This window comes from Moschus berezovskii, chromosome 12, assembly GCF_049115385.1.
Source record: "Moschus berezovskii isolate FMDL1 chromosome 12, NW_MosBer_1.0, whole genome shotgun sequence".
Taxonomy (NCBI): domain Eukaryota; kingdom Metazoa; phylum Chordata; class Mammalia; order Artiodactyla; family Moschidae; genus Moschus; species Moschus berezovskii.
The window spans coordinates 64,495,811-64,520,000 of NC_142471.1; the positions used below are offsets into that span (position 1 = coordinate 64,495,811).

Consider the following 24,190-nt stretch of genomic DNA (forward strand, 5'->3'; position numbering starts at 1 on the left):
ACATCACTATTAAAGCAGCCATTATAGTCTTAGGGACCAATCTTTATAACTGGAAGTTTACAAAGTAAGATGATCAGAATAAAGGCTTTAACTATTCAGGATTATTGATATGGGAGGACCCAGGCTGAAGCAACAACAAGGTGATTTATCTTCAAAACAAATCACAGAGATTACATTTAAACATAGCACAAGAAATCTAAGCAAATGAAGGAAGCAGAAGACTTTTGAAGGAGAGCTGGCAGGGTACCTTAAGGAAACCTCAAGGATAAGAGTACCTATACTGAGCTCAGTCGTCCAGTCGTGTCTTACTCTTTGCTACCCTATGGACTGGAGCCCGCTAGGCTCCTCTGTCCATGGAGTTTTACAGGCAAGAATACTGTTGCCATTTCCTCATTTCCTTCTCCAGGGGATCTTCCCAACACACAGATCGAACCCTCATCTCCTGCATTGCAGGCGGATTCTCTTCCACTGAGCCACCAGGGAAGAGTATCTATATCTAAAGAAACTGGAGCAAAAAAGATCAGTCTCGACAGGATCCCTGGGATAGGAGCTTACAGAAAGGGCCTCACTCAGAAGCAGAAAATTGTGCATTTAACAATGGACCAAGGCACACAGATGCTCACAGAAGCATTATTCAGAATAGTCAAAATGTGACAACAACTCAGATATCCCTCAACTGACGAATGGGTAAATAAACTGTGCTATATCCATATAACAGATTATTCAGCAAGCAATGAAGTACTGATACATGCTACAACAGGAATGAATCTTGAAAACATTATTCTAAATGAAAGAAGCCACTCATAAAGATTATATATTATTGTATGATTCCATTTATCTGAAATTTTCAGCATAGGTAAATCCACAGAAACAAAGTAGATTAGTGGTTACCAGGTGCAAGGAAGAGAAAGGAATGGGAAGTGACTGTTAATAGGCGTGGGGTTTCTTTTTGGGGTGATGAAAATGTCCTAAAATTGACTGTAGTAACTGTAGTAATGGTTGCACAAATCTGTGAATACACACTTTATTTTTTATTTATTTAATACACACTTTAAAATGATGAATTTATGATAGGTAAATTATATCTCAATAAAGCTGTTACTTTAAAAAAAATGGATCAAGGCCACAACAACATATGGGAGATATGCATAATAGTGACCTACTCTCCCATCTTCTCCCCAATTTTCTATTTTTCTCTGTTTTAGAAGACACACTAGCCATGACAGTTAACAACCTTTGCTACTAAGACTTTCCAATTTGAATGGTGTTCCAAGTACAAAATATGAGGAGAGTAGGCATTAGACTATAAGAGGTTGCCTCCTCTGGAGCTTGGAATATCTGGTTTTAACAGTGGTCTTCCAGGTGTTGTCCCAAGCTTTTTCCTACAGTGGGGAATCCGGTGCCAGGTCAGCCTCACAGGCTAGGCCCACAGCAGGTCTGAGTCAGATGCAGGGTGACTAGGATGCCATGGGGGGAGGGTGGGGCTAAAGAAGCATAACATTTGATGGCTTTCAACCACCCACCTTCACCTAAACCTGTGGGCTGACCCAAGCTACTGTGGCCCACAGGCTGTGCTCCCAACACCTCTTCAGGGGTCTCAAACAGTTGGCACGAAACTTTTTTCAAGAGAAACATAGGCTTAGCCTGAGGTACTAATATGGAAGGGGGAGGAGGGTACTGGGCTACAGTGGAAGAAATTGAGGACAAAATAACTGTTTTCAGAGTGTACTGCCAGGGCTGATGAGAGTTGTTCTAGAGCAGATCTCTTACCCAAGGGCTTCCACCACTTGTAACACTGTATAGCTTCCAGATTTCACATCTAGAGGAAAGAAAAAAAAGAAACATGAAACAATAACAACAAAAAACTCCATCCTAGGGTTTAATGTCTCTATTACCAATGTTTCTGCCTATCCTAGGGTTTATACCTTGGGGTCCACTGTGCTTGCCAAGAGTCCCTCCTACACTAGAGGCATGTCTACAATACTTCAAATATGCAGCTCCAAGTATAAAAACTGAAAAGAAAGTAAATATATCATCTGTAGGTAACCTGATTGTTTACCTAGAAAAATTCAAGAGAAATACATGAAAAAATATTAGAAACAAAATAATTCACTAGGGTGGCTAGGTACAAAATTAATATGAAATTAAGAACTTTCACATATATATGTACACTAGCCTGTAAAATTATATAAAGGCAAAAAGTAATAATAGCAACAAATAAAATTTAAAAAAGAGAGAGAAAAATACCTCAATATAAACTTAACAGAAAATGTGAATATCTGAATGGTGAAAACTTTAAAGCACAAGTGAGAAAGTTGACGTGCAAAAAATAATACATAACTAGGCAAATTCTAAAAATTCTAAAAAGAGTATCTTCCAGATAGTAAAAGATTTTTATAAATAAATTTTACAATAATTAAAATACTGTATACTTCTGAATATACTTTATATTCTCCATAATAAAAGTATAAACAAAAAATAACAGTGTAGTATGAGTTCATAGTCAAAGAAATCAGTGGCACAAAAATGGAACAGAAAATCCAGAAAGAGACACAAATACATGAGAATATGATTTTAAAAATCATTATTTGAATTAAAGAAAAACAGAGACTATTCAGTAAATGATGTTGCAATGATTGGATATTTGGGGAAAAAGAACAAAAACAAAAAACCAATGGCTCTGAATTTTTCACCAAAGTAAATTCCAAATGGATTAAAGAAAAAAAAAAACAGAACATTTCCAAGTATAATATAAAGTTATACTTTAACCATAAAAGAAGATTAGTTAAAATTAGCTACATTAAAAAAAAATACCCTGGATTTTCAGCAAGGCAAGAAAAAAAAATCATAAGACAAACTAGGAAAAAATATATGCAATTCTTATAACAAAAGGGTATTTTACCAATATAAAAAGAGCTTCTACAAATCAATGAGAACAAGACCAACAACCAACTTAAAAATGGGCAAAACCAGAAGATGCTCAACCATATTAACAACAGGAATGCAAACAGACAGGCAAAGATCAAACATTTTGCATAATTCTTATGTTTGGTGATGGTAGGCAGAAATAAGGCACTCAAACACTGTAGGTGCCATATAAGTTGGTACAGCCTTTTTATAGAGGGCATTTTTTTTTTCTTGGCCCATCCACTTGGCATGAGGGATCTTAATGCTCTGCCAAGGTTTGAACCCGTGCCCCCTACCGTGGAAGCACAGTCTTAACCACTGGATCACCAGAGAATTCCCTAGGAAGAGCAATTTGAGATTATCTTTTAAGTTACAAATGTATCAATACATATGCTTTCAGTTCAGTTCAGTGGCTCAGTCCTGTCCGACTCTTTGTGACCCCATGAATCACAGCACGCCAGGCCTCCCTGTCCATCACCAACTACCAGAGTTCACTCAAACTCATGTCCATCAAGTTGGTGATGCCATCCAGCCATCTCATTCTCTGTCGTCCCTGAGTGAGTCAACTCGTCGCATGAGGTGGCCAAAGTATTGCAGTTTCAGCTTTAGCATCAGTCCTTCCAATGAACACCCAATATTGATCTCCTTTAGAATGGACTGGTTGGACCTCCTTGCAGTCCAAGGGACTCTCAAGAGTCTTCTCCAACACCACAGTTCAAAAGCATCAATTCTTCGGTGATCAGCTTTCTTCACAGTCCAACTCTCACATCCATACATGACCATGGGAAAAACCATTGCCTTGACTAGACGGACCTTTGTTGGCAAAGTAACGTCTCTGCTTTTTAATATATTATCAAGGTTGGTCATAACTTTCCTTCCAAGGAGTAAGCATCTTTTAATTTCATGGCTGCAATCAGCATCCGCAGTGATTTTGGAGCCTAAAAAAATAAAGTCTGACACTGTTTCCACTGTTTTTCCATCTATTTCCCATGAAGTGATGGGACCAGATGCCATGATGTTTGTTTTCTCAAATGTTGAGCTTCAAGCCAACCTTTTCACTCTCCTCTTTCACTTTCATCAAGAGGCTTTTGAGTTCCTCTTCACTTTCTGCCATAAGGGTAGTGTCATCTGCATAACTGAGGTTATTGATATTTCTCCCAGAAATCTTGATTCCAGCTGTGTTTCTTACAGCCCAGCGTTCCTCATGATGTACTCTGCATAGAAGTTAAATAAGCAAGGTGACAATATACAGCCTTGACGTACTCCTTTTCCTATTTGGAACCAATCTGTTGTTCCATGTCCAGTTCTGACTGTTGCTTCCTGACCTGCATACAGGTTTCTCAAGAGGCAGGTCAGGTGGTCTGGTATTCCCATCTCTTTCAGAATGTTCCACAGTTTCTTGTGATCCACACAGTCAAAGGCTTTGGCATAGTCAATGAAGCAGAAATCGATATTCTTCTGGAACTCTCTTGCTTTCTCCATGATCCAGCGGATGTTGGCAATTTGATCTCTGGTGCCTCTGCCTTTTCTAAAACCTGCTTGAACATCTGGGAGTTCACGGTTCACATATTGCTGAAGCCTGGCTTGGAGAATTTTGAGCATGACTTTACTAGCGTGGACTTTACTAGCGTGTGAGATGAGTACAATTGTGCGGTAGTTTGAGCATTCTTTGGCATTGCCTTTCTTTGGGATTGGAATGCCTCTTCCAGTCCTGTGGCCACTGCTGAGCTTTCCAAATCTGCTGGCATATTGAGTGCAGCACTTTCACAGCATCATCTTTCAAGACTTGAAATAGCTCAACTGGAATTCCATCACCTCCACTAGCTTTGTTCGTAGTGATGCTTTCTAAGGCCCACTTGACTTCACATTCCAAGATGTCTGGCTCTAGGTCAGTGATCACATTATCGTGACTATCTTGGTCGTGAAGATCTTTTTTGTACAGTTCTTCTGTGTATTCTTGCCACCTCTTCTTAATATCTTCTGCTTCTGTTAGGTCCATACCATTTCTGTCCTTTATCGAGCCCATCTTTGCATGAAATGTAATTTGTATATTACTTTTAACTAAACTCTAGACTTTACCAGATTTTACCAATTTTTCCACTAATGTAATTTTTCTGTTTCAGGACCCAATTAAGGATATCACACTGAAACTAGCCATAATGAATCCCTCAATATTCCTTGTTTTTCATGACTTTGGTATTTTTAAAAAGTATCAATATTTTCATAAAATGTCTTTTGATTTTTTTTTTTTAATGTTTTTCTCATGTTTATCCTGGGGTTATGGATTTGGGGTAAGAATAATAGCATAGAGATAAAGTGCCTTTCTCATCACATCCTATCACAGGTACAATATATCAACACAATTTATCACTGGTGATTTTAACTCTGACCATTTGGTTAAGGTAGTGCCAGCAGGTCTCTGCACCATGCATACAGTTATTATTTTTCCTTTTCCCAGATTCTTTCCTTTGGAAGGGAGTCCCTAAGTCCAGAGCCCACACTTAGTGACTCAGGACAAAGGGGAGATTAAGCTCCATTTCTTAGAAGGAGGAGTATTTATCTATGTTATTTGGAGTTATTCTAAGGAAGATTCATCTCTTTCCTTCATTTATTTAGTTATTTATATCAGCATAGGCTCATGCATATTTTATGCCTTGGGTTATAATCCAATACTAGGCTATTTTGTTGCTCAATTTTCTATCTTTAGCCATCAGGAGTTTTTTTACACTGGTTGGCACCAGTGTCCCTTTGACATACCCTATCCTTTTATTTTTTTAAAGTGCTTTCTTACCTTTTGGCACTACAAAATACTAAAGGTTCATGTTGTAATTTCCCTGCCCCAACCCTAGAATCAGCCTTTGCCCCAAGAAGTCCTGCTTCCTTTTATTGGAGAATGATATTAAAAACCAACATATGAAAGTAGCCGCACTCATTGCTATTGTCATAGCACTGCTTCTAGGCCCTCCTCGGCAGAGAGAGCTGGGAAATATATGTACGTATTCTAACTTATGTGTATACACATATGATCATGATTTCTGTACCTATCCATATACATCAAACTAAATATAAGATTATACTAGAGTCTCCACTCTAATATAGTACCACAGGGTCCATTCGAGCCTTCCCTCTTGCTTATTTATAACCTGTTTCTTGGACAGTGAGAAACTTGGTTCTCATTATCTACCATTTTTTATTCTTTTCAACCCTAGTGTAGCTATAAATTACTTTTGGAATTGTCAACCTCTGTGAGAAACAAATTCATAAGCAGAGTATGGTATTTATGGAAGTTTTGCCTTCAGCCTGAAATAGTTTCCAGACAAAATATTGTTTTTCAAACACTTAATCGGCTTGCCCTCCATGTCCCCTTTCAGTTCAGTTCAGTTCAGTCACGCAGTCATGTCCAACTCTTTGCAACCCCATGAACCGCAGCACGCTAGGCCTCCCTGTCCATCACCAACTCCTGGAGTTTACCCAAACCCATGTCCATTGAGTCGGTGATGCCATTCAACCATCTCATCTTCTGTCGTCCCCTTCTCCTCCTGCCATCAATCCTTCCCAGCATCAGGGTCTTTTCAGATGAGTCAGCTCTTCACATCAGGTGGCCAAAGTATTGGAGTTTCAGCTTCAATATCAGTCCTTCCAATGAACACCCAGGATTGATCTCCTTTAGGATGGACTGGTTGGATCTCCTTGCAGTCCAAGGGACTCGCAAGAGTCTTCTCCAACACCACAGTTCAAAAGTATCAATTCTTTGGTGCTCAGCTTTCTTTATAGTCCAACTCTCATATCCACACATGACTACTACATAGCCTTGACCAGATGGACCTTTATTGACAAAGTAATGTCTCTGCTTTTTAACATGCCGTCTAGGTTGGTCATAACTTTCCTTCCAAGGAGTAAGTGTCTTTTAATTTCATGGCTGTAATCACCATCTGCAGTGATTTTGGAGCCCAGAAATATAAAGTCTGACACTGTTTCCACAGTTTCCCCATCTATTTGCCAAGAAGTGATGGGACTGGATGCCATGATCTTAGTTTTCTGAATGTTGAGCTTTAAGTCAACTTTTTCACTCTCCTCTTTCACTTTCATCAAGAGGCTCCCTTTAGTGAGGATATATCATACAGCAGTAATATAGTAATACAGACTAGTTCCAAATCGGGAAAGGAGTACGTCAAGGCTGTATAGCCACCCTGCTTATTTAACTTATATGTGGAGTACATCATGAGAAATGCTGGACTGGATGAAACACAAGCTGGAATCAAGATTGCCGGGAGAAATACCAATAACCTCAGATATGTAGATGATACCACTCTTATGGCAGAAAGAGAAGAACTAAAGAGCCTCTTCATGAAAGTGAAAGAGGAGAGTGAAAAACTTGGCTTAAAGCGCAACATTCAGTAAACTAGGATTATGGCATCTGGTCCTATCATTTCATGGCAAATAGATGGGGAAAATGTGGGAACAGTGACAGGCTTTATTTATGGGGGCTCCAAAATCACTGCAGATGGTGACTGCAGCCATGAAATTAAAAGACACTTGCTCCTTGGAAGAAAAATTATGACCAACCTAGATAGCATATTAAAAAGCAGAGACATTACTTTGCCAACAAAGGTCTGTCTAATCAAAGCTATGGTTTTTCCAATAGTCATGTATGGATGTGAGAGTTGGACCGTAAAGAAAGCTGAGCACTGAAAAATTGATGCTTTTGAACTGTGGTGTTGGAGAAGACTCTTGCGAGTCCCTTGGACTGCAAGGAGATCCAACCAGTCCATCCTAAAGGAGATCAAAAAATAATAGTAATAAAGGAGATCAATCCTGGGTGTTCATTGGAAGGACTGATGCTGAAGCTGAAACTCCAATACTTTGGCCACCTAATGCAAAGAACTGACTTATTTGAAAAGATCCTGATGCCAGGAAAGATTGAAGGCGGGAGGAGAAGGGGACAACAGAAGATGAGATGGTTGGATGGCATCACCGACTCAATGGACATGAGTTTGAGTAAACTCCAGGAGTTGGTGATGGGCAGGGAAGCCTGGCGTGCTGCGGTCCATGGAGTCACAGAGTCAGACACGACTGAGCGACTGAACTGAACTGAGTAATATAGTTAATTCATCTGCCTGGGATGAAAGGAAGACTTCTCACTGTGGGTCTTTTTGCACCTTTTGAATGTGATTATATTACGTGAGTATATTTTTGAAAATGCAATTTTAACAGCACAATGGTAATTCACTTAGATCTAACAGAATTATCATAGGAGAAATTTTCAAAGGAGCAACTAAGTGTGAAAGGTTAGCAATCTTCTAAGCGTTTGATTAACGTAGAGGAGTTTTAGCTCAGTAAGGTGTGGCAATCAGGGAATTACTTCCACATTCTGTTCTGGGTCCTCAACCCACCTACCTTTAAACACAAGACCTAATTAGCCAGCTCTCGCCAAGACCAGACTTCACTTAGCCACTAGGCTAAGTGAACAAGAGGCTTGAGAAAACGAAACTCCAGTTCCCCTTAAGTCTGTGGTCTCTGAACAATAGCTGTGAGCTGAGCTGGGCAGAGGCGTAATCTGGTCCTAGAGTAAGAAGCCCAATCTGACTGAGGAAGGGAGTGCTCTAGTTGGGATTCACAGCTCGTGACTGGCACCAATTTAGACATCAGGCACTCTTAGCCTTACTCGTGCCAGGATGTGGAAGGCCCAGCTGCTGCCCCTGCTCCTGAGAAAGAGCCAAGGGAAAAAAATCTGCAAGCAGAGGGGTGGGGGAAGGGGCAGCAGCTAAACTAACAGGACAAACTAAGGCACTGAGAGTTAGGTTCTGCACCCCATCCTGTAATGGCAATACTTAAGAGACAGACCCATTCCCGGTTACAAATTACTGTACCACTTGGGAGGGTGGAAAAGGGTACTTTTCTCGAATCTCCTGGACAGAACCCAAGAAACTGCTGAAAAACCCATCTAAAAATGAATTTCAGTAGCAGCCACAAAGGTGTTAGCATACAGGAAGCCATAGGGGCTGATAGCTGTTACTAGCAAAGAGTATCACTGAACTGGAGCACTCTTTTTCAGCAATACCATCAGAGCCAATTGTGGATGCTCGGCCAGAGTCTCTCTTTGGAAATACCTCATATGCTATAGGACAAAGACTTGACTACTAGGCCCCATTCAGTCACCTCTAATTTTTTCATTATAAAAATATTGAGGTAAACTTTATATAACTTATTTATTAATAAGTTTATTTAACTTATATGCAGAGTACATCATGAGGAACACTGGGCTGGAAGAAGCACAAGCTGGAATCAAGATTGCTGGGAGAAATATCAATAACCTCAGATATGCAGATGACACCACCCTTATGGCAGAAAGTGAAGAGGAACTCAAAAGCCTCTTGATGAAAGTGAAAGAGGAGAGTGAAAGGGCTGGCTTGAAGCTCAACATTCAGAAAACTAAGATCATGGCATCTGGTCCCATCACTTCATGGGAAATAGATGGGGAAACAGTGTCAGACTTTATTTTTCTGGGTTCCAAAATCACTGCGGATGCTGATTGTAGCCATGAAATTAAAAGACGCTTACTCCTTGGAAGGAAAGTTATGCCCAACCTAGATAGCATATTATAAAGCAGAAACATTACTTTGCCAACCAAGGTCCGTCTAGTCAAGGCTATGGTTTTTCCAGTGGTCATGTATGGATGTGAGAGTTGGACTGATAAGAAAGCTGAGCGCCGAAGAATTGATGCTTTTGAACTGTGGTGCTGGAGAAGACTCTTGAGAGTCCCTTGGACTGCAAGGAGGTCCAACCAGTCCATTCTAAAGGAGATCAATCCTGGGTGTTCATTGGAAGGACTGATGCTAAAGCTGAAACTGCAATACTTTGGCCACCTCATGCGACGAGTTGACTCACTGGAAAAGACTCTGATGCTGGGAAAGGTTGGGGGCGGGTGGAGAAGGGGACGACAGAGAATGAGATGCCTGGATGGCGTCACCGACTCGATGGACATGAGGTTGAGTGAACTCTGGTAGTTGGTGATGGACAGGGAGGCCTGGCGTGCTGTGATTCATGGGGTCGCAATAAGTCGCACACGACTGAGCGACTGATCTGATCTGAAACTTTATATACAGTGAAATGTATAATTTGATTAGTTTTAACAAAAGTATACCTAGAGTAACCAACTCCCAAACCAAGACACAGAATATTTCCATCACCAGACAGAGTTCCCCTCATGCTCCCTATAGTCAATCTCGCTCCTATCAGTTCAGTTCAGTCGCTCAGTTGTGTCCGACTCTTTAAGACCCCATGAGTCTTTAACCCTTAGGCTGCCAAGTCATTTCTCTTCCATCATTTGCACCCTCTGCATCTGACACCTACTTTCATCAGGATCTCAAATGCAAAACAAAGTCGGTGGTAACTACCTTTGTGATCATAGGGTGTTCCTTCTGCAGTTACAATTTGTAGGAGACGCTGCTGCTGTGAGTAGCTCAATAGAAAGTTGGTCCCCTTCAGCAATCACAAAGCTTGACTTAGGCTGGAGGATTAGAAAGCATATCTTATTCTGGGGATGCTTCAAAACTCTGTCACCCTTCAACAACTCTAACTAAAGCTATAAGATCAAGAATACCAACTTAATCCTTCTCAAATTCACCTTCACTATATGACTCCCTTGCTCAAGGATCTACAATGACTCCAATTACCTACAATAGGTCATTCAAATCCCTCTGCTTAGAATCCAAGGTTAGGCATCATTCAACCCCACCAAACCTTTTCAACATTATGTATTATTACCCCTCTGTTGCTGCTACTGCTGCTGCTAAGTCACTTCAGTCGTGTCCGACTCTGTGCGACCCCACAGACGGCAGCCCACCAGGCTCCCCCGTCCCTGGGATTCTCCAGGCAAGAACACTGGAGTTATCCGTTATTACTAACCTCCTTTCCTAATCAAGAAGGTTAAATTACAACAGGGCTAGTATTGCAGAATTAGCTGAGCTGAGTTAAATTTCAACTAGACAATAGTTTAGGCCACTTTTTTTTCGGGCATAAAAAACACAAATTTTACAAAAATATTTTAAGAACTTGGCAGTCCTTATTCATGCTGGCTTCTCAAATGTGTTCTGAATTTGAAAACCCTAAATTACTTTGTTCATAATGTACAAATGAGAAGGTAAAGTTACAAATAACACTTTTTATAGTAATGTTTTTTATCTTGGTAGCTGGTAGGTGTATGCATTTTTCAAAATCAATGAATGTATGCTTGAGAGTTGTACACTTCACTGAACACAAACTTTATACCAAAATAAACAAATCCTAGTTAATGACAAGCATACCAAAGCAGTCAGAGGGAGGTATACTCATGGCTGCAATTTAAATGATGGACAGATACACGATAAAGCAAATTATATTAAAATGTTAATGGTAGAATCTAGGCAGTGGGTGTGTGTCTTTGAAAAAATATTAAGACTGCTGTATGTTTCAAATTTTTAATAATAAAACATTGGGGAAAATGACATTGACAACACAGAGCAGCTGTTAATCATAAGCACTGACAACATACTATAGTGCACAAAGCCGTAAGGAGTTTAGCTTAGTGGAATGACTGCATCAGGCATTCATTTGCTCCTTGATGTTTCCATGTCACCCTACAAATACCTCTTGCAGTCCTTTTCCTGGTGTATTGTACTGTTTGCATGATCGCCTCTCCCACTGCATTGTAAGTCCCTTGCAGGAACAGATCTAGTGTAATTTGTATTTACATATAACTTTGCATCATGTTTGAAAAATGTGTTAGATAATTGTGGAAGCACTGAGTGAAAGTGGGATATCGCTAAGGATCAATGGTTTATGCTTCTGACAAATTCACTTTATTCATTTTTCACACATCCTGGAAGTGATTATGTTCAGTTTTCAAGAGAAATGTATCCCTTGCTGCTGCTACGTCCCTTCAGTCGTGTCCGACTCTGTGCGACCCCACAGACCGCAGCCGACTAGGCTCTGCCATCCCTGGGATTCTCCAGGCAAGAACACAGGAGTGGGTTGCCATTTCCTTCTCCAATGCATGAAAGTGAAAAGTGAAAGTGAAGTCGCTCAGTCATGTCCGACTAGTAGCGACCCCATGGACTGCAGCCCACCAGGCTCCTCTGTCCATGCGATTTTCTAGGCAAGAGTACTGGAGTGGCTTGCCATTGCCTTCTCCGAATGTATCCCTTCAGTTCAGTTCACTTCAGTCGCTCAGTCGTGTCCGACTCTTTGCGACCCCATGAATCACAGGACGCCAGGCCTCCCTGTCCATCACCAACTCCCGGAGTTCACTCAAAACTCATGTCCATCGAGTCGGTGATGCCATCCAGCCATCTCATTCTCTGTCGTCCCCGTCTCCTCCCACCCCCAATCCCTCCCAGCATCAGACTCTTTTCCATTGAGTCAACTCGTCGCATGAGGTATCCCTTACTTCTCCCTAAAACATGCAAAATTTCCAAAAATAAAATTCATCTGTACTGAGTACTTTGTATTCTATTACTTAAATGTCAGGTCTGAAGGCCTTCTAACATTCAATAACTACTTAGGGTTTTTTTTTTTTTCCCTGAAAGAGTGAAGTCTCTGAATTCCAAGGGAATCTGTAATTTGTTTTATTCAAATCTTAGATAAGCTGCCAGAACTAAGGGATTCTTAAACTGATCAAAAGCGGGAAACAGGAGTTCTGGGGAAAAGATTAAAACAAGCACCACTTGCAGCACATTAAAAAGTCACAAAGCAAATTAATCAAGAACTTTAACAAGAAACGGAGGGTAAGCCTCAAGAAGGATACGCAGAACATCTCAAACTCCCCCTAGACAGGTTTCTCTCCTCCTCTCTGCAACTACAGCCAGTCAGAGATCAGGCCGCGCGGCCACTCCCAACATGCCACGCGACTCGAGCTGATGCCGCTCAAGATGCTTCTTCTTACGTCAACTTCACAGAAACAACGTGCTTTCGCGGCATGAGCCCCTGGTTCTAAACTGGAGGACCTGGGTCCGAGTCCCAGCTCCTCCACCGGCCTCATCTGAAAGTCTCATGCCCTCGCTGGGCAGCAGTTTCCTCATCTCTGAAACCGTAATGATTCTCCTAACTCCGGCCGGCGCACAGAGTGGCAATAAACCGAGACGAAGGGCGTAAGGGCGTTTAAAGGAAGACTGCAAGCGACTCGCAATCTGTTATGGCTTTCAAGCATGCGGAGCTCACAACCAGCCCCGGACCAACCTCTCAAAGTCACCGCTGTCCCTTACTCCCTTCCCGCTGGGCGCCTCTGCGGAGGCCGCTCCCTCCTGGATGTCCCAAAGCGGAAGCCATGCGGCGCCGTCTGCCGTACCTGCAGCCACTTGGTCAGCGGGGCCCTCCTGCTGACCCATGACGAAGTCTTGCACGAGGCCCCACAGGGCGCCCAGAGGCGCCACCGCCTCCAGAGCCGCGGCGGCGGCCATGACGCGAACTGGAGACCGTGGGAGGGGAAGTGGGCGGTGGCACGGGCCGGCTCTCTCGGCGCACGCGCCTCCGCGAGCCAATCGCCTGGCGAAAGCTGAGGGGCGGGGCGCTCCCTGGATCACGTGTCTGCCGGCTCCGGGCCAGGCAGTTCCCGGGAGGGATGGGGCCGGTCCCTCCCCAAGGGGCGGGGCCTGGAGTCGGGGCGGTGGCTGAGGGCAGGGAAGGCTGCTGCCCGGCACGCAGCCGGGGGCCATTGAGGGCGAATAATTCCCGGCCCAGCTCCCCTGGAGACGGGCGGCGGGGCGGGCACCTGGCTGGGTGGGGCCGAGGGGGCGGTCCGCACCCTGGGGGAAACCAATGAGAAAACCAGGCCCGGCCCGAGGGGGCGGTGCCGTCGGTCACATGCGCACCTGGGGCGGGCGGCGGCGGCGGCGGCGCGGGCACCGCGAGCCGGCGGCAGGCAGCGGGGCTGGGCTGGGGCGGGGTTGGGCAGGTGAGTGACAGGCTGCGGGGGGCCGGCCCCAGCTGGGAGCCCCGAGCTAGCCGGGAGTAGCTGCGGCGGTGCCCGCCCCCTCTCTCCGCCCCTCCGGCGGAGCTGGTCTTCGGCAGGGCACCGTCGCGGGCCCCCCTGGCCCGGCCACCTGGGACTGTGCTGGGGAGTCGGCCACCTCCCTCTCTCCCCTCGCCCGCAAAGTTTGTGGCGAAGCCGGTGCCGGGGTCGAGCGCGCCCCGGGGGAGATTGGCGAGCGCCCGATGCCGGGCGGCAGGAGCCGTTGACCCGGGACGCCGCCGTCCGGGGCAGGAACGCGGAGCAGCCGATCAGCCCGCCGCCTCCGGTGCATGGGGCCCGGCTGAAGAGCCAGCATGGGCAACTGCGTGGGAAGACAGCGCCGGGAGAGGCCGACAGCCCCAGGACACCCCCGCAAGCGAGCAGGTAAGACGGGGAAGGGAGCAGGGTCGTCGGCGCCCGGCTAGGTTTCCTCCTTCTTGAGGGAGACCTGGGCTTCCCGACGACCTCCCGCAGCTCCTGGAGCCTGGGTTTCCCCGATGGCTGCTCGCGAACCAGGCGGGACCCCCCAGCTCCCTTCCCAGCCCCCCTGGCCGGGGAAGCCGAGTTGGGGCAACCGCGAGCCCTGACCCGGCTGCGAGCTCAACTCGCTCCAACTGGGAAGCTCCGGGTGGGGGTGGGGGCAGGGGCAGGAAATGTTTGCAGACCGCTGAGGGGCCGACGGAGGGAAGAAGGGCCCAGGGCTGGGGCGCAGCTGGCTTGGCCGCGGGGCCGGGGTCGGAAGCCCGCACGTCGGGGCACAGCGCGGGCGGCCAGGCGTCCTCAGAACTCTGAGCAAGCGAGACGAGCACAGTCGCTCCTTCCAAAGACTGTGTCATTATCAGGCTGCAGATCATGTCTGCTGGAATCCGACTTGCAAAAGCAGCGCAGGACTCTGGGAAAGAAATCTTTATTTTTCCCGCAGGGCTTTTTAGAGCCTCCGGGCCGTCTGGGAGTCTAGGAAAGGTGGGGTGCGGGGTGGGAATCGCGCTCGGGTTGTTGGGATCCTTCCCAGCCTTGGGGATGGGATCTGCCCGCTGGTGATCCGCGAGGGCCGGCAGCGCCTTCTCACTTTCTGGGTACACTCCTCCTATCCTGGCGCTCCGTTTCCCCGGGTCTTGTACTCACTTCACTTCCTTCTTAGAGAGTGTTGCAAGGACCTTCTGAGAATGATAAAATCTCAGACTTTAGAGCTCAAGGAGACCTTCGAAACTTGTCTAGAGTCCAGATTGACCTACCTCCTCTTGTCTATTAGAAGCCCGGATCCAGAGAAGTTGAGCAACTGTCCTCAGCCACACAGCTAGTTAGTAGTACAGCTGCGATTAGAACACAGTCTCCTTTTCAGTCTCCTACTCAGTTGCCACATATCCCTTTATGTAAGAGGAGCCACAGGCAGAGATATTAATGAAGTAGAAACTCTAGTTGGTGTTTCCTGTCTCCTTTGACACCACAGGTTTGTGTAGCTTGAGTTTCGGAAACTGGGAATGAAAATGAGGGGAAACAAGGGGAAAGCAGGGAAGGATGTCTGTGTGTTGGACAGGATGACTTGTGCAAGAAGCAACATGGTTTTTATAGGGAGGACGACATAAAATTTAGCATTGAAATCCACTTGTCTGAGGGCAACACAAGCCATTCTTCTGATGTGGAAAGAGGGTTCTCAAATCCAAGAGCTTTCTTTCATTCATTTATTCAACAAATACTTATTATTTATGTGCTCAGTGTATGTAATTGATTAGTAGGTTTTTTTTTTTTTTTTACTGTTGATATCCCTCTCCCCTTTGAAACTACCCTCCCGGCAAAAACTTTTCCTTCCTTGGCATTTTGGTTTTTCTCTGATCACCCAGGCTCACCATCACCTCCTACTGTGGAACACCATGGTTCTGTTTGTTTTTTAAAATTTATTTATGTATTTATTTATTTTTGGCTGTGCTGGGTTTTCCTGGTTGCAGGGAGCAGGGGGCTACTCTTTTGTGATATGAGGGCTTTCCATTGCAGGGGACTCTCTTGTTGAGGAGCACAGGCTCTAGGGCTCAGGAGCTTCAGTAGTTGCAGCTCACAGACTCTGGAGCACAGGCTCCATAATTATCGTGCACCAGCTTAGTTGCTCTGAGGTATGTGGAATCTTACCAGACCAGGGATGGAACCCATGTCCCCTGCATTGGCAGGCAGATTCTTATCCACTGCACCACCTGGGAAATCCCCATGGTTCAGTTTTACATTCTTTTTTTTTTTTTCTCTCATCTCCCTCCCAGAGAAGTCTTAGACCTACAGCTCTTTTTTTGTCCATTGGAAAGACACCTACACTCTATCTTCAGCTATTGCCTCTCCAACCCCAGACTCATGTACTGGACACTGATGCAATTAACTGCAGAGCCAATGCTTCTAAACCAGCTCTGCGTCTCCCCGCCTTCAACTAGCTTCCCTGTACTCTTCCATTCTTCCAGCTGGCTAAATTTATACTTTGAGGAACCCTCTCTGCTAACTTTCTTTGCCTCCATGACCTGGAGGAGTCATTCTCTGGGACCTGCTAGTTCTTCATTCAGCAGGTCTTACAGACCCGCTCCTTGTTACCTCAAGGCCAGCTCATCTCCCAGGCTGGTTAGTTTCCCAACAGAGACAAGTACATCTTCAGTCACTCATCCAATGCCTACACACGCTGGTATCCCAGAAGACACTGTTAAATTCACCTATTCCAAACCCTGTAGTTCTTTGTTCAGAAATCTTTCTGCGCCTCCCACTCCTGCAAGAACTTTAACTTCCAAGGCTGTTCAGGTCTGGTCCAGTCCTTCCTTCTATGACACAGTTTCTTTCTCTTCCTTGACATTAAGGTCACCTGTGTTTGCTCATGCCCTTTCCTCTTTCTTATCAAGAGCCTTTCTTCTCTTCAAGGTGCACCTCCAATCCCTTATCTTTCTAGAAGCACCTTGCCTGACAAATCCCCCAGCCCCCCCAGCAGATAGAATTGCCGTTTCTGAGTCGCCTTATGCTGCTTACTTAACAGTGATCCACTCCATATTATTAGACAGTTCTTTGATGTTACAGTCTTCTATCAGCAACCGCACTGCAAGCCTTGAAGACCTTGTATGTGTGTGTGTTTGTCTCTCTCACTCACTCACTCGTATTGTCACACAAACACACACACACACTAGGCACTTAGCACAATGACTTGTACAGGGGAAACACTCAATTTTTGTCGATTTTAAAAAGCTGATGCGGGAATTCCCTGGTGATCCAGTGGTTAGGACTCAGCACGTTTTCTGCTGTGACCCAGGTTCAATCCCTGGGAACTAAGATCCCATGAGCCTCACAGCGCAGCCCCCCAAAATTAGGTATAAATAAATATAAATAAACAAAAATTTCACCTTAACATTTTACTGATATATATATCTGCATTAAAAAAGAAAATCTGCTAGTATATCTTTATTTCACTTTTGTGGGTCCTGCTATGAATAGCTTTATTCATGGAGTCCAAAGCCAAGCAGAATTGCTTCTTGGCCTTTTGACTAAGATCAAGTGCAAAGCCAAGCAGAACCCTCAGTTCAGTTCAGTCGCTCAGTCGTGTCCGACTCTCCACGACCCCATGAATCACAGCATGCCAGGCCTCCCTGTCCATCACCAACTCCCGGAGTTCACTCAAACTCATGTCCACAGAGTCGGTGATGCCATCCAGCCATCTCATTCTCTGTCGTCCCCTTCTCCTCCTGCCCCCAACCTTTCCCAGCATCAGAGTCTTTTCCAGTGAGTCAACTCGTCGCATGAGGTGGCCAAAGTATTGCAGTTTCAGCTTTAGCATCAGTCCTTCCAATGAACACCCAGGATTGATCTCCTTTAGAATGGACTGGTTGGATCTCCTTGCAGTCCAAGGGACTCTCAAGAGTCTTCTCCAACACCACAGTTCACAAGCATCAATTCTTTGGCGATCAGCTTTCTTCACAGTCCAACTCTCACATCCATACATGACCACGGGAAAAACCATAGCCTTGACTGGAGAGGATGACAAATTTGTTACTAGCGAAGGAACCATTCTTAACTTCACAGCATGTACCTGGTGTTTCTATGACACCTGTAGTTTCCCTGTTGACTGGGACATAATTTTATGTTATAAGACTAATGCCTAAAACTCCCACTGTAACTCTTACCCCTCCTTTGTCACTGAAGAAGCCCTCAAGAGAGGGCTGAAACCCTACTTCTAGTCCTGGGCCTGCAGCTGAGTAACCCTGGGCGAGTCATCAGCCATCTTTTATTTCTTAGTGAAATAATGCACTTGCATTATTTCAGAAGGAGAGGGGACTATACCAGATCATTAGAGCTGTTTTTATCGTCTCCACAAAGGTAGCGATTCTAAACCGGGAAGTTAATGAGCTGAAATCTTACGCCTGGTTATGTCACTCATTGGCCATGGTTCTGTCTTCCTGGTCACTTGGTGGGTGAAGCAGAGACACGATGCCCACTGGTCAGGGAGTCTTGCTTTAGCTAGAAGGATTCGGCAGTACTCTCATCTCATCATGATTTGTGGTTGTCACTTTTTTTTTTCACCTATTACTTGTAATAATAGGTTCCCAGTAGGTCTGTGTTCTCGCCTTCAGGTGGTGAGTGGTCTTTTCAAACTTTGGAGAATACATGAAGGAGGGGAATGACTCCTCTGGGGGGCTCTCATCAACCGGTGCTTGTGCCCTGGATAGATGCAATCCCTCTGCCTGTGAAGTGGGTGAGGCAGCCCCTCCCCTGCCCATCCCGGGGAGAAATAGATGTGGTAGAACAGGCAGGTCTCTCGCCCAGCTCCACCCTTTGAGAATGTGGCAAGGCTGAAACCCAGATATCCACTTACATTCTGGAATCTCAAGCTCAGGGTGGACAGACCCAAGGCCCTGTTTTGGGCTGGCTCAGCTTGGCACTGTGGTTGCAAGAGAGTGTACTTCTCGTGTGGGCTGCTGTGACTATTCTTAAGGGAGTAATTGGGCAACTTCTCCATTTGCTCAGTAAATATTTACCGAGTGCCAGGTACCTTGCTGGGTGTGAACTGACATGGTCCTTGGCCTCATGGAGCTTATAGTTTGGGGTGGGGGTGGGGGGCAGACAGTAAACAATTGACTATACATGGAGATCCTGTATGATAATACATACAATTATGTATTATATATGCTGGTGACTCCCACATATATCATTTCAACCCATTTGGTCCAACTCCAGCCCTGTATATTCTGCTGCCTACTCAACACATATTATGTCTAAAAGTCTTCTCAGTTTAATGTGTCCAAAACAGAATGAACCCTCCCACCCTCACCGCCCCCGCCCCATTCTCCCAGTCTTTACCATCTCGGCTGATGGTGAGTTCATTCTTCCAGTTGCTCAGGCCCCCCAAAATTCTATCATCATCCCTGGCTCCTCCCTTTCTCTCAATCCATTTAATCAATAAATCCTGTTGACTTCACCTTAAATATATCCAGCACTTGACTCTCACCATCATTACTACTTTCATCCTGGTCTAAGCTGCCCATCGGCCTTTTAACTGACCTTCCTGCTTCCTCCCTTGTCTCCCGACAGACTCTTTTCATCACAGCAGCCAGAGAGATGCTGCAAACTGTAAGTCAGATTCTGTTACTCCTTTGTTCCCCATCTCATCCTGAGTCCTTGTGTTGGCCTACAAGGCATGAGAGGATGTTCACCACCTTCCTTTCCTCAGCCTTCTCTGGCTCTTCATTTCTGTGCCACCCTCTGATAGTTAAATGGGTTTCCCCCTCTCCTCCAAGACTCGCCACTTCTCATCAGTCACACCCTCCCAGGCCATCCTTTTTAAAATTGATCCCCTTCCCTCCACTGCCTGCTCTCAGCATTATCTCCACCTTTTCCCTATTTTATTTTTCTCCCTGTCACTTCCCACCACCTGACATTGGCTGTCTCCCCTACTCTGTGCAATCTGAGATTCTTATTTGTTTGTTCTATGGCACCTAGATCCATCCCTGTCATGGAGTAGGTACCTAATAAATATTTATTGGATGAAGTTAGTGTGTAGAACAGAGTTGTAAGGTCTGTGAAAGAGCAGGAGGGAGCAGTCCTGGTTGCTCTCTCATCTTAGGTGGGTGTTAGGTGGGTGGGTGTATCCTAATGAACAGATTTAATTGCAACCTCAAAGTGGTGTTCTGTTCCTGGGACTGGCTTCTGTATCGGCCCAGGCCTGGAGAAGCTCTCAGATACCTAGGATATAATTCCCCACTGTTTGGGGGCCTCTTGCAACGAGATACTGAGGCTGAAGGAGGAGGACAGGATGAAGCCTCTTACCAGAGTCCCAGCCAAGCAATAGCACTTTCCTGTCATTTTGTGTGCCCATCTATGTAGGAGTGGGCTCTTCTCCCAGGCACCCATGTTTTTTGTGGCCATTAACTCAAGGGTGGACATGGGGAAGTCTGATAAGAGTGTGAGGCCGGAGGGCGGGGGAAGTGGATTCCAGGCCTCTCTACACATCAAATTGACTTGCTGGGGAATTTTTAGAATCATAGAATTTTAGAGCTGAAAAGGAACTTAAAGATTTCTTTAACCTCTTTTCTTTTCCCCAGCCATTAAAAAGAGAATAAAGGTATGTCTACTCCCTGCCAAGTTCACAGAAATATGGTGCAACCTATATAAAAACTGCATGGGCTCCTTTAAGTTTTGAGTATGCTAAGGTCAAGAAATTGTGGACAGGGGACTTCCCTGGCCATCTGGTGACTCTGAGCGTCCACTGCAGGTGGCGTGGGTTTGATCCCTGGTCAAGAAACTAAGATGCCACATGCTAAGCATGGCATGGCCAAAAAAAAAAAAGAAATTGTGGGCAAGGTTAAGTTTATAAGGGAAGTGGTCAAGGTCAAGTGCATTTGAAGGGAGGGGCTATAGTGTCTGCCACTTTCTTGAATGGTGCTCTGGGCAAGTCATTTGTTTTTTGCTCAGTTGATCATCTCTTTAAAAAAAAAAAAGATGATATTTCCAGTTTATTTCAGAGATGTTGTGGGGATAAAACAATCAAGCATTGTTTTTAAAATTACTTTCATGGCTAAATGGTCTGCTCAAATGTGAGGTTCTAATCCAGAGTGTCATCTGGCATCCAAGGGAAATGAGGTCTTAGTTCTCTGCTCCTTCCTAGCTGTGTGTGCTGCTTTGGACAGGCCTCTTGATCTCTTTGAGCCTCAGTTTCCTCATTTGTACAGTGGGATGACTGCTGCCCTGCTCAGCTCCCAGTGACATTGTAAGAATCAAGTGAGATCCTATATGAAAAGAGACTTTGTGAACTTATGAAGTACATATTATTCAAAGCTATAGGATTTTTACACACAAAAACCATAGCCAGTGATTTTCCCCAGATCATTGAAGCTTACTCTTTTTTAAAGAGCAAAACTATAAAAGAAATGTTTAAAAACTATTTTTGGATGGGAATCTTTCTGAAACGGATGATACCCTTCCAAGCAAAGTACGCCGAGCATGAATAACCTCCTCTTTGCAGCACAGGGGTGTTGAGTTCATACCTGTATGTACAAAGCACCTGCTTGGTGGAGGGGAGGGACCATAAAAGCCTCTTTCTCTGAAAAGCCTTTATCTCTGAAAGAAGACAGGGGTGAACTGGTGGTGGGTAGAAGGTAGATTGACAAGGGAGAGCCCCTTACACAGTGGTCTGCCTCAAGGGCCTACCACTGTTGGTGTGGGGAGGCTCTCAAATCCTGTTCTGGGCTCTGAATGAGAAGAGTGAGTCCTGCCAGATCAGTTACTGTGTTCATGACAGTGCAAGGCCCCCAGGTTTCTGAGACGGTAGGGCAGTGGGCCCCAAACGATATGGTGGTTCCCGGCTGTTGTGCTTTTGGGGTTCATGTTGCCACCCAAAACTGTTGCTCTGTCTTCTCCCTGGTAATCACTGTCACTTCTCCTCCTCCACCCCACCCACAGTAAAATAGATTGTGGTTAAATATATGCAACATAAAATATCCCATTGTAACAACTTTTAAGTGTACAGTTCTGTAGCATTAAGTACTTGGCATTACGGTACAGCCTTCACCGCCATCCATCTTCACAACTTTTTCATCTTCCCCAGCTGAAAATCTGTACCCATTAAACACTAACTCACCATTCACCCCTTCCCCAGCCCCTGGCAGTCACCATTCTACTTTCTGTCTCTATGAAATTTCACAACTCTGGGTACCACTTGGAAGTGGAATCATTCACTATTAGTCCTTTTGTGTCAGGTTTATTTCACTTAGCGTTATAACTTCAAGGTTTATCCCTGTTGTACTTCCACTGCTTTTTAGGGCTGAACTCCACTGTATGTCTATGCTGCATTTTGCTTATCCACTGTCTGCTGATGGACACTTGGGCTGTTTCTACCTTTTGACTGTTGGGAATAATGCTCCTGTGAACATGGGTGTACAGGTATCTGTTTGATACTGTCAGTTTTCTTGTGTATGTCTCTAGAAGTGGAATTGCTGGATTGTATGTTAATTCCGTGTTTAGTTTTTTGAGAAACTGCTGTCCTGTTTTGCTGAGCCACTGCATCATTTTATATTCCCACTGGTAGTGCACAAAGATTGCAAGTTCTCCACATCCTCACCAGTACTTGCTATTTTCCATCTTTTTAATAGTAACCATCCCAGTGGGTGTGCAGTGGCATCTCAGCATAGTGGTCACTTCGTGCGATAGCATCTCCCAGGCTCAAATAACAGCCCCTCTGACTCCCTGGGGGAACAGAGGGCAGAAGTGGTTAGAGCTGTACATAGAGAGTGAGTTAGTTTGTTAGTGTCAGTCACTCAGTCGTGTCCAGGTCTTTGCAACCCCACAGACTGTAGCCCACCAGGCTTCTTTGTCTATGGAATTCTCCAGGCAAGAATACTGGAGTGGGTTGCTTTTCCTTTCTCTGGGGGAATCTTCCCAATGCAGGGATCGAACCTGGCAGATTCTTTACCATCTGAGCCATCTGGGAAGCCCCATAGTAGATGGGCTCAAAGAGAAGCCTGAGGGCCCCTCTGGAGAGGGAAGTCCAGGAACTTAGGCAGGTAGATTTTGTGACATCTTTTCTGGTCACTCAGAATGTCGCTTGCTTCTGGGTTTCTAATAATGTGGTCAGTGGCTGGGATAGGTGAATAGTGGCTTCCAGTTAAGCAAAGCAGTTCTGGGTTGTTACAATTCACGTGGCTCCCAAAGAACATTGATGCTGTCTTCCTCATGGAGTGTTCCCTTTTGTACAGAGATGCAGGACTGTGGTTCAGATGGGAGCACTTGGGATGGGTAAAAGGCAGAGGGTCTTATAGAGACGTGGCATCCTGGTGCGTTTGGCAGCTGCTCCAGGCCACGTTCTTTTCTCTAAGCTGTTGGGGGCAAGATCTCCCTGCTTTCTGAGCCCACAGGAATGGGGAACTGAACTCAGTGTGTCCCCACCCCTTTGACCAGCCACAGCCCCTCAACTTGTGGCCTTTGTTGCTCTCGGAAGGGGGAACCTATCAGGAAAAGGGGTGGATACCTTCTTCGAGGCATGGTGTGGAGACAGTAGGGGGGTGGGGATGGCGCCTCATTGGTACCTGTTTCCTCTGGGAGGCTGGCACTAGAGCTGAAGCCTAGGCAGCCAGCCTGTTACCAGGCAGCCTGGATCTTAGAGGTGAGCCTGTGGACTTGAAATTCTGTTGTTTTAAGGAGAGGGGCAATTAGCAACAGCTCACCTTTGCTGGGTGTGTACCATGTGCTAGGAGCATCCTGTGCAGTATGTTGGTTAATCCTCACAACCCTCCTATGGGTGGATACTGTTATCACCCTTTTACAGAGGAAGAAATTGAGCCCTGGAAAGGTAATGTCCCCTCCCTAAGGCCATTCGACTTGTAAATAGCAGGGCCTGATTTCAGAGCCTGAGCTTCAGCCCCTATATAGTTCAAGATTGGGAGGAAGGGAGCAAGGTTTTGTTTTGTTTTGTAAATAGGAGCTTCTTATTGAGCACCTTCAGGCACCCTGCTTACCAGGGTCAGTCAGTCAAGCATTAGATTCTTCTCATTTTGCCTATGGGAACATTCCTACCCAACATAAAGGAGAGCCACCACAGTCAGGAATGTAAGTTGATTTCTGGTCTTCTCGAGGCTGAGCAGACACAGAACTGGAACTCAGTTTAAGTACTTTGACTTGAAAATTGCAGTGCTCTGAGCTCACTCCATGTGCTGCCACCCCCCACCCCACCCTGTCCCCCTTCCCCAGGACGTGAATCTGGGAGGTGACAGTGGTCTGCGGAGCTCCAAGGACTGTGGTCACTTTGCTCCCTCCCCATGGCTTTTGCCTCCTCCCTTTCATTTCCTGGCCCCT

The 24,190-nt window shown here is 45.4% G+C and overlaps 2 protein-coding genes across 11 annotated transcripts in view; one reads left to right on the forward strand and one right to left on the reverse strand.

Moving 5' to 3' along the window:
- Nucleotides 1–13,374, reverse strand: part of MMS19 (MMS19 cytosolic iron-sulfur assembly component) — a 34,623-nt gene extending 21,249 nt beyond the window's left edge. For 4 of the 8 annotated variants that reach the window (XM_055424956.2, XM_055424955.2, XM_055424950.2 and 1 more), the window contains exons 1-2: nucleotides 13,232–13,374; nucleotides 1,771–1,819 (exon numbers count right to left, since the gene is read on the reverse strand). In XM_055424956.2, coding sequence (XP_055280931.2) covers nucleotides 1,771–1,819; nucleotides 13,232–13,343 — 161 coding nt within the window. In that variant the 5' untranslated portion in view covers nucleotides 13,344–13,374. Of the gene's footprint in view, nucleotides 1–1,770; nucleotides 1,820–10,304; nucleotides 10,418–13,231 lie in introns of those variants that run through there. The other 4 variants (XM_055424952.2, XM_055424951.2, XM_088842229.1 and 1 more) reach the window with 3 other exon arrangements.
- A 344-nt stretch (nucleotides 13,375–13,718) lies between these two features.
- The window catches only part of UBTD1 (ubiquitin domain containing 1), a 51,809-nt gene continuing 41,337 nt past the window's right edge, over nucleotides 13,719–24,190 (forward strand). Inside the window, exons 1-2 of one of the 3 annotated variants that reach the window (XM_088842232.1) lie at nucleotides 13,719–14,278; nucleotides 19,436–19,474. Coding sequence is in view for 1 of the 3 variants with exons in the window: in XM_055424963.2 (XP_055280938.1) it covers nucleotides 14,209–14,278 (70 nt within the window). In the remaining 2 variants the exon portion in view is untranslated. The remainder of the gene's footprint in view (nucleotides 14,279–19,435; nucleotides 19,475–24,190) is intronic. The other 2 variants (XM_088842233.1, XM_055424963.2) reach the window with 2 other exon arrangements.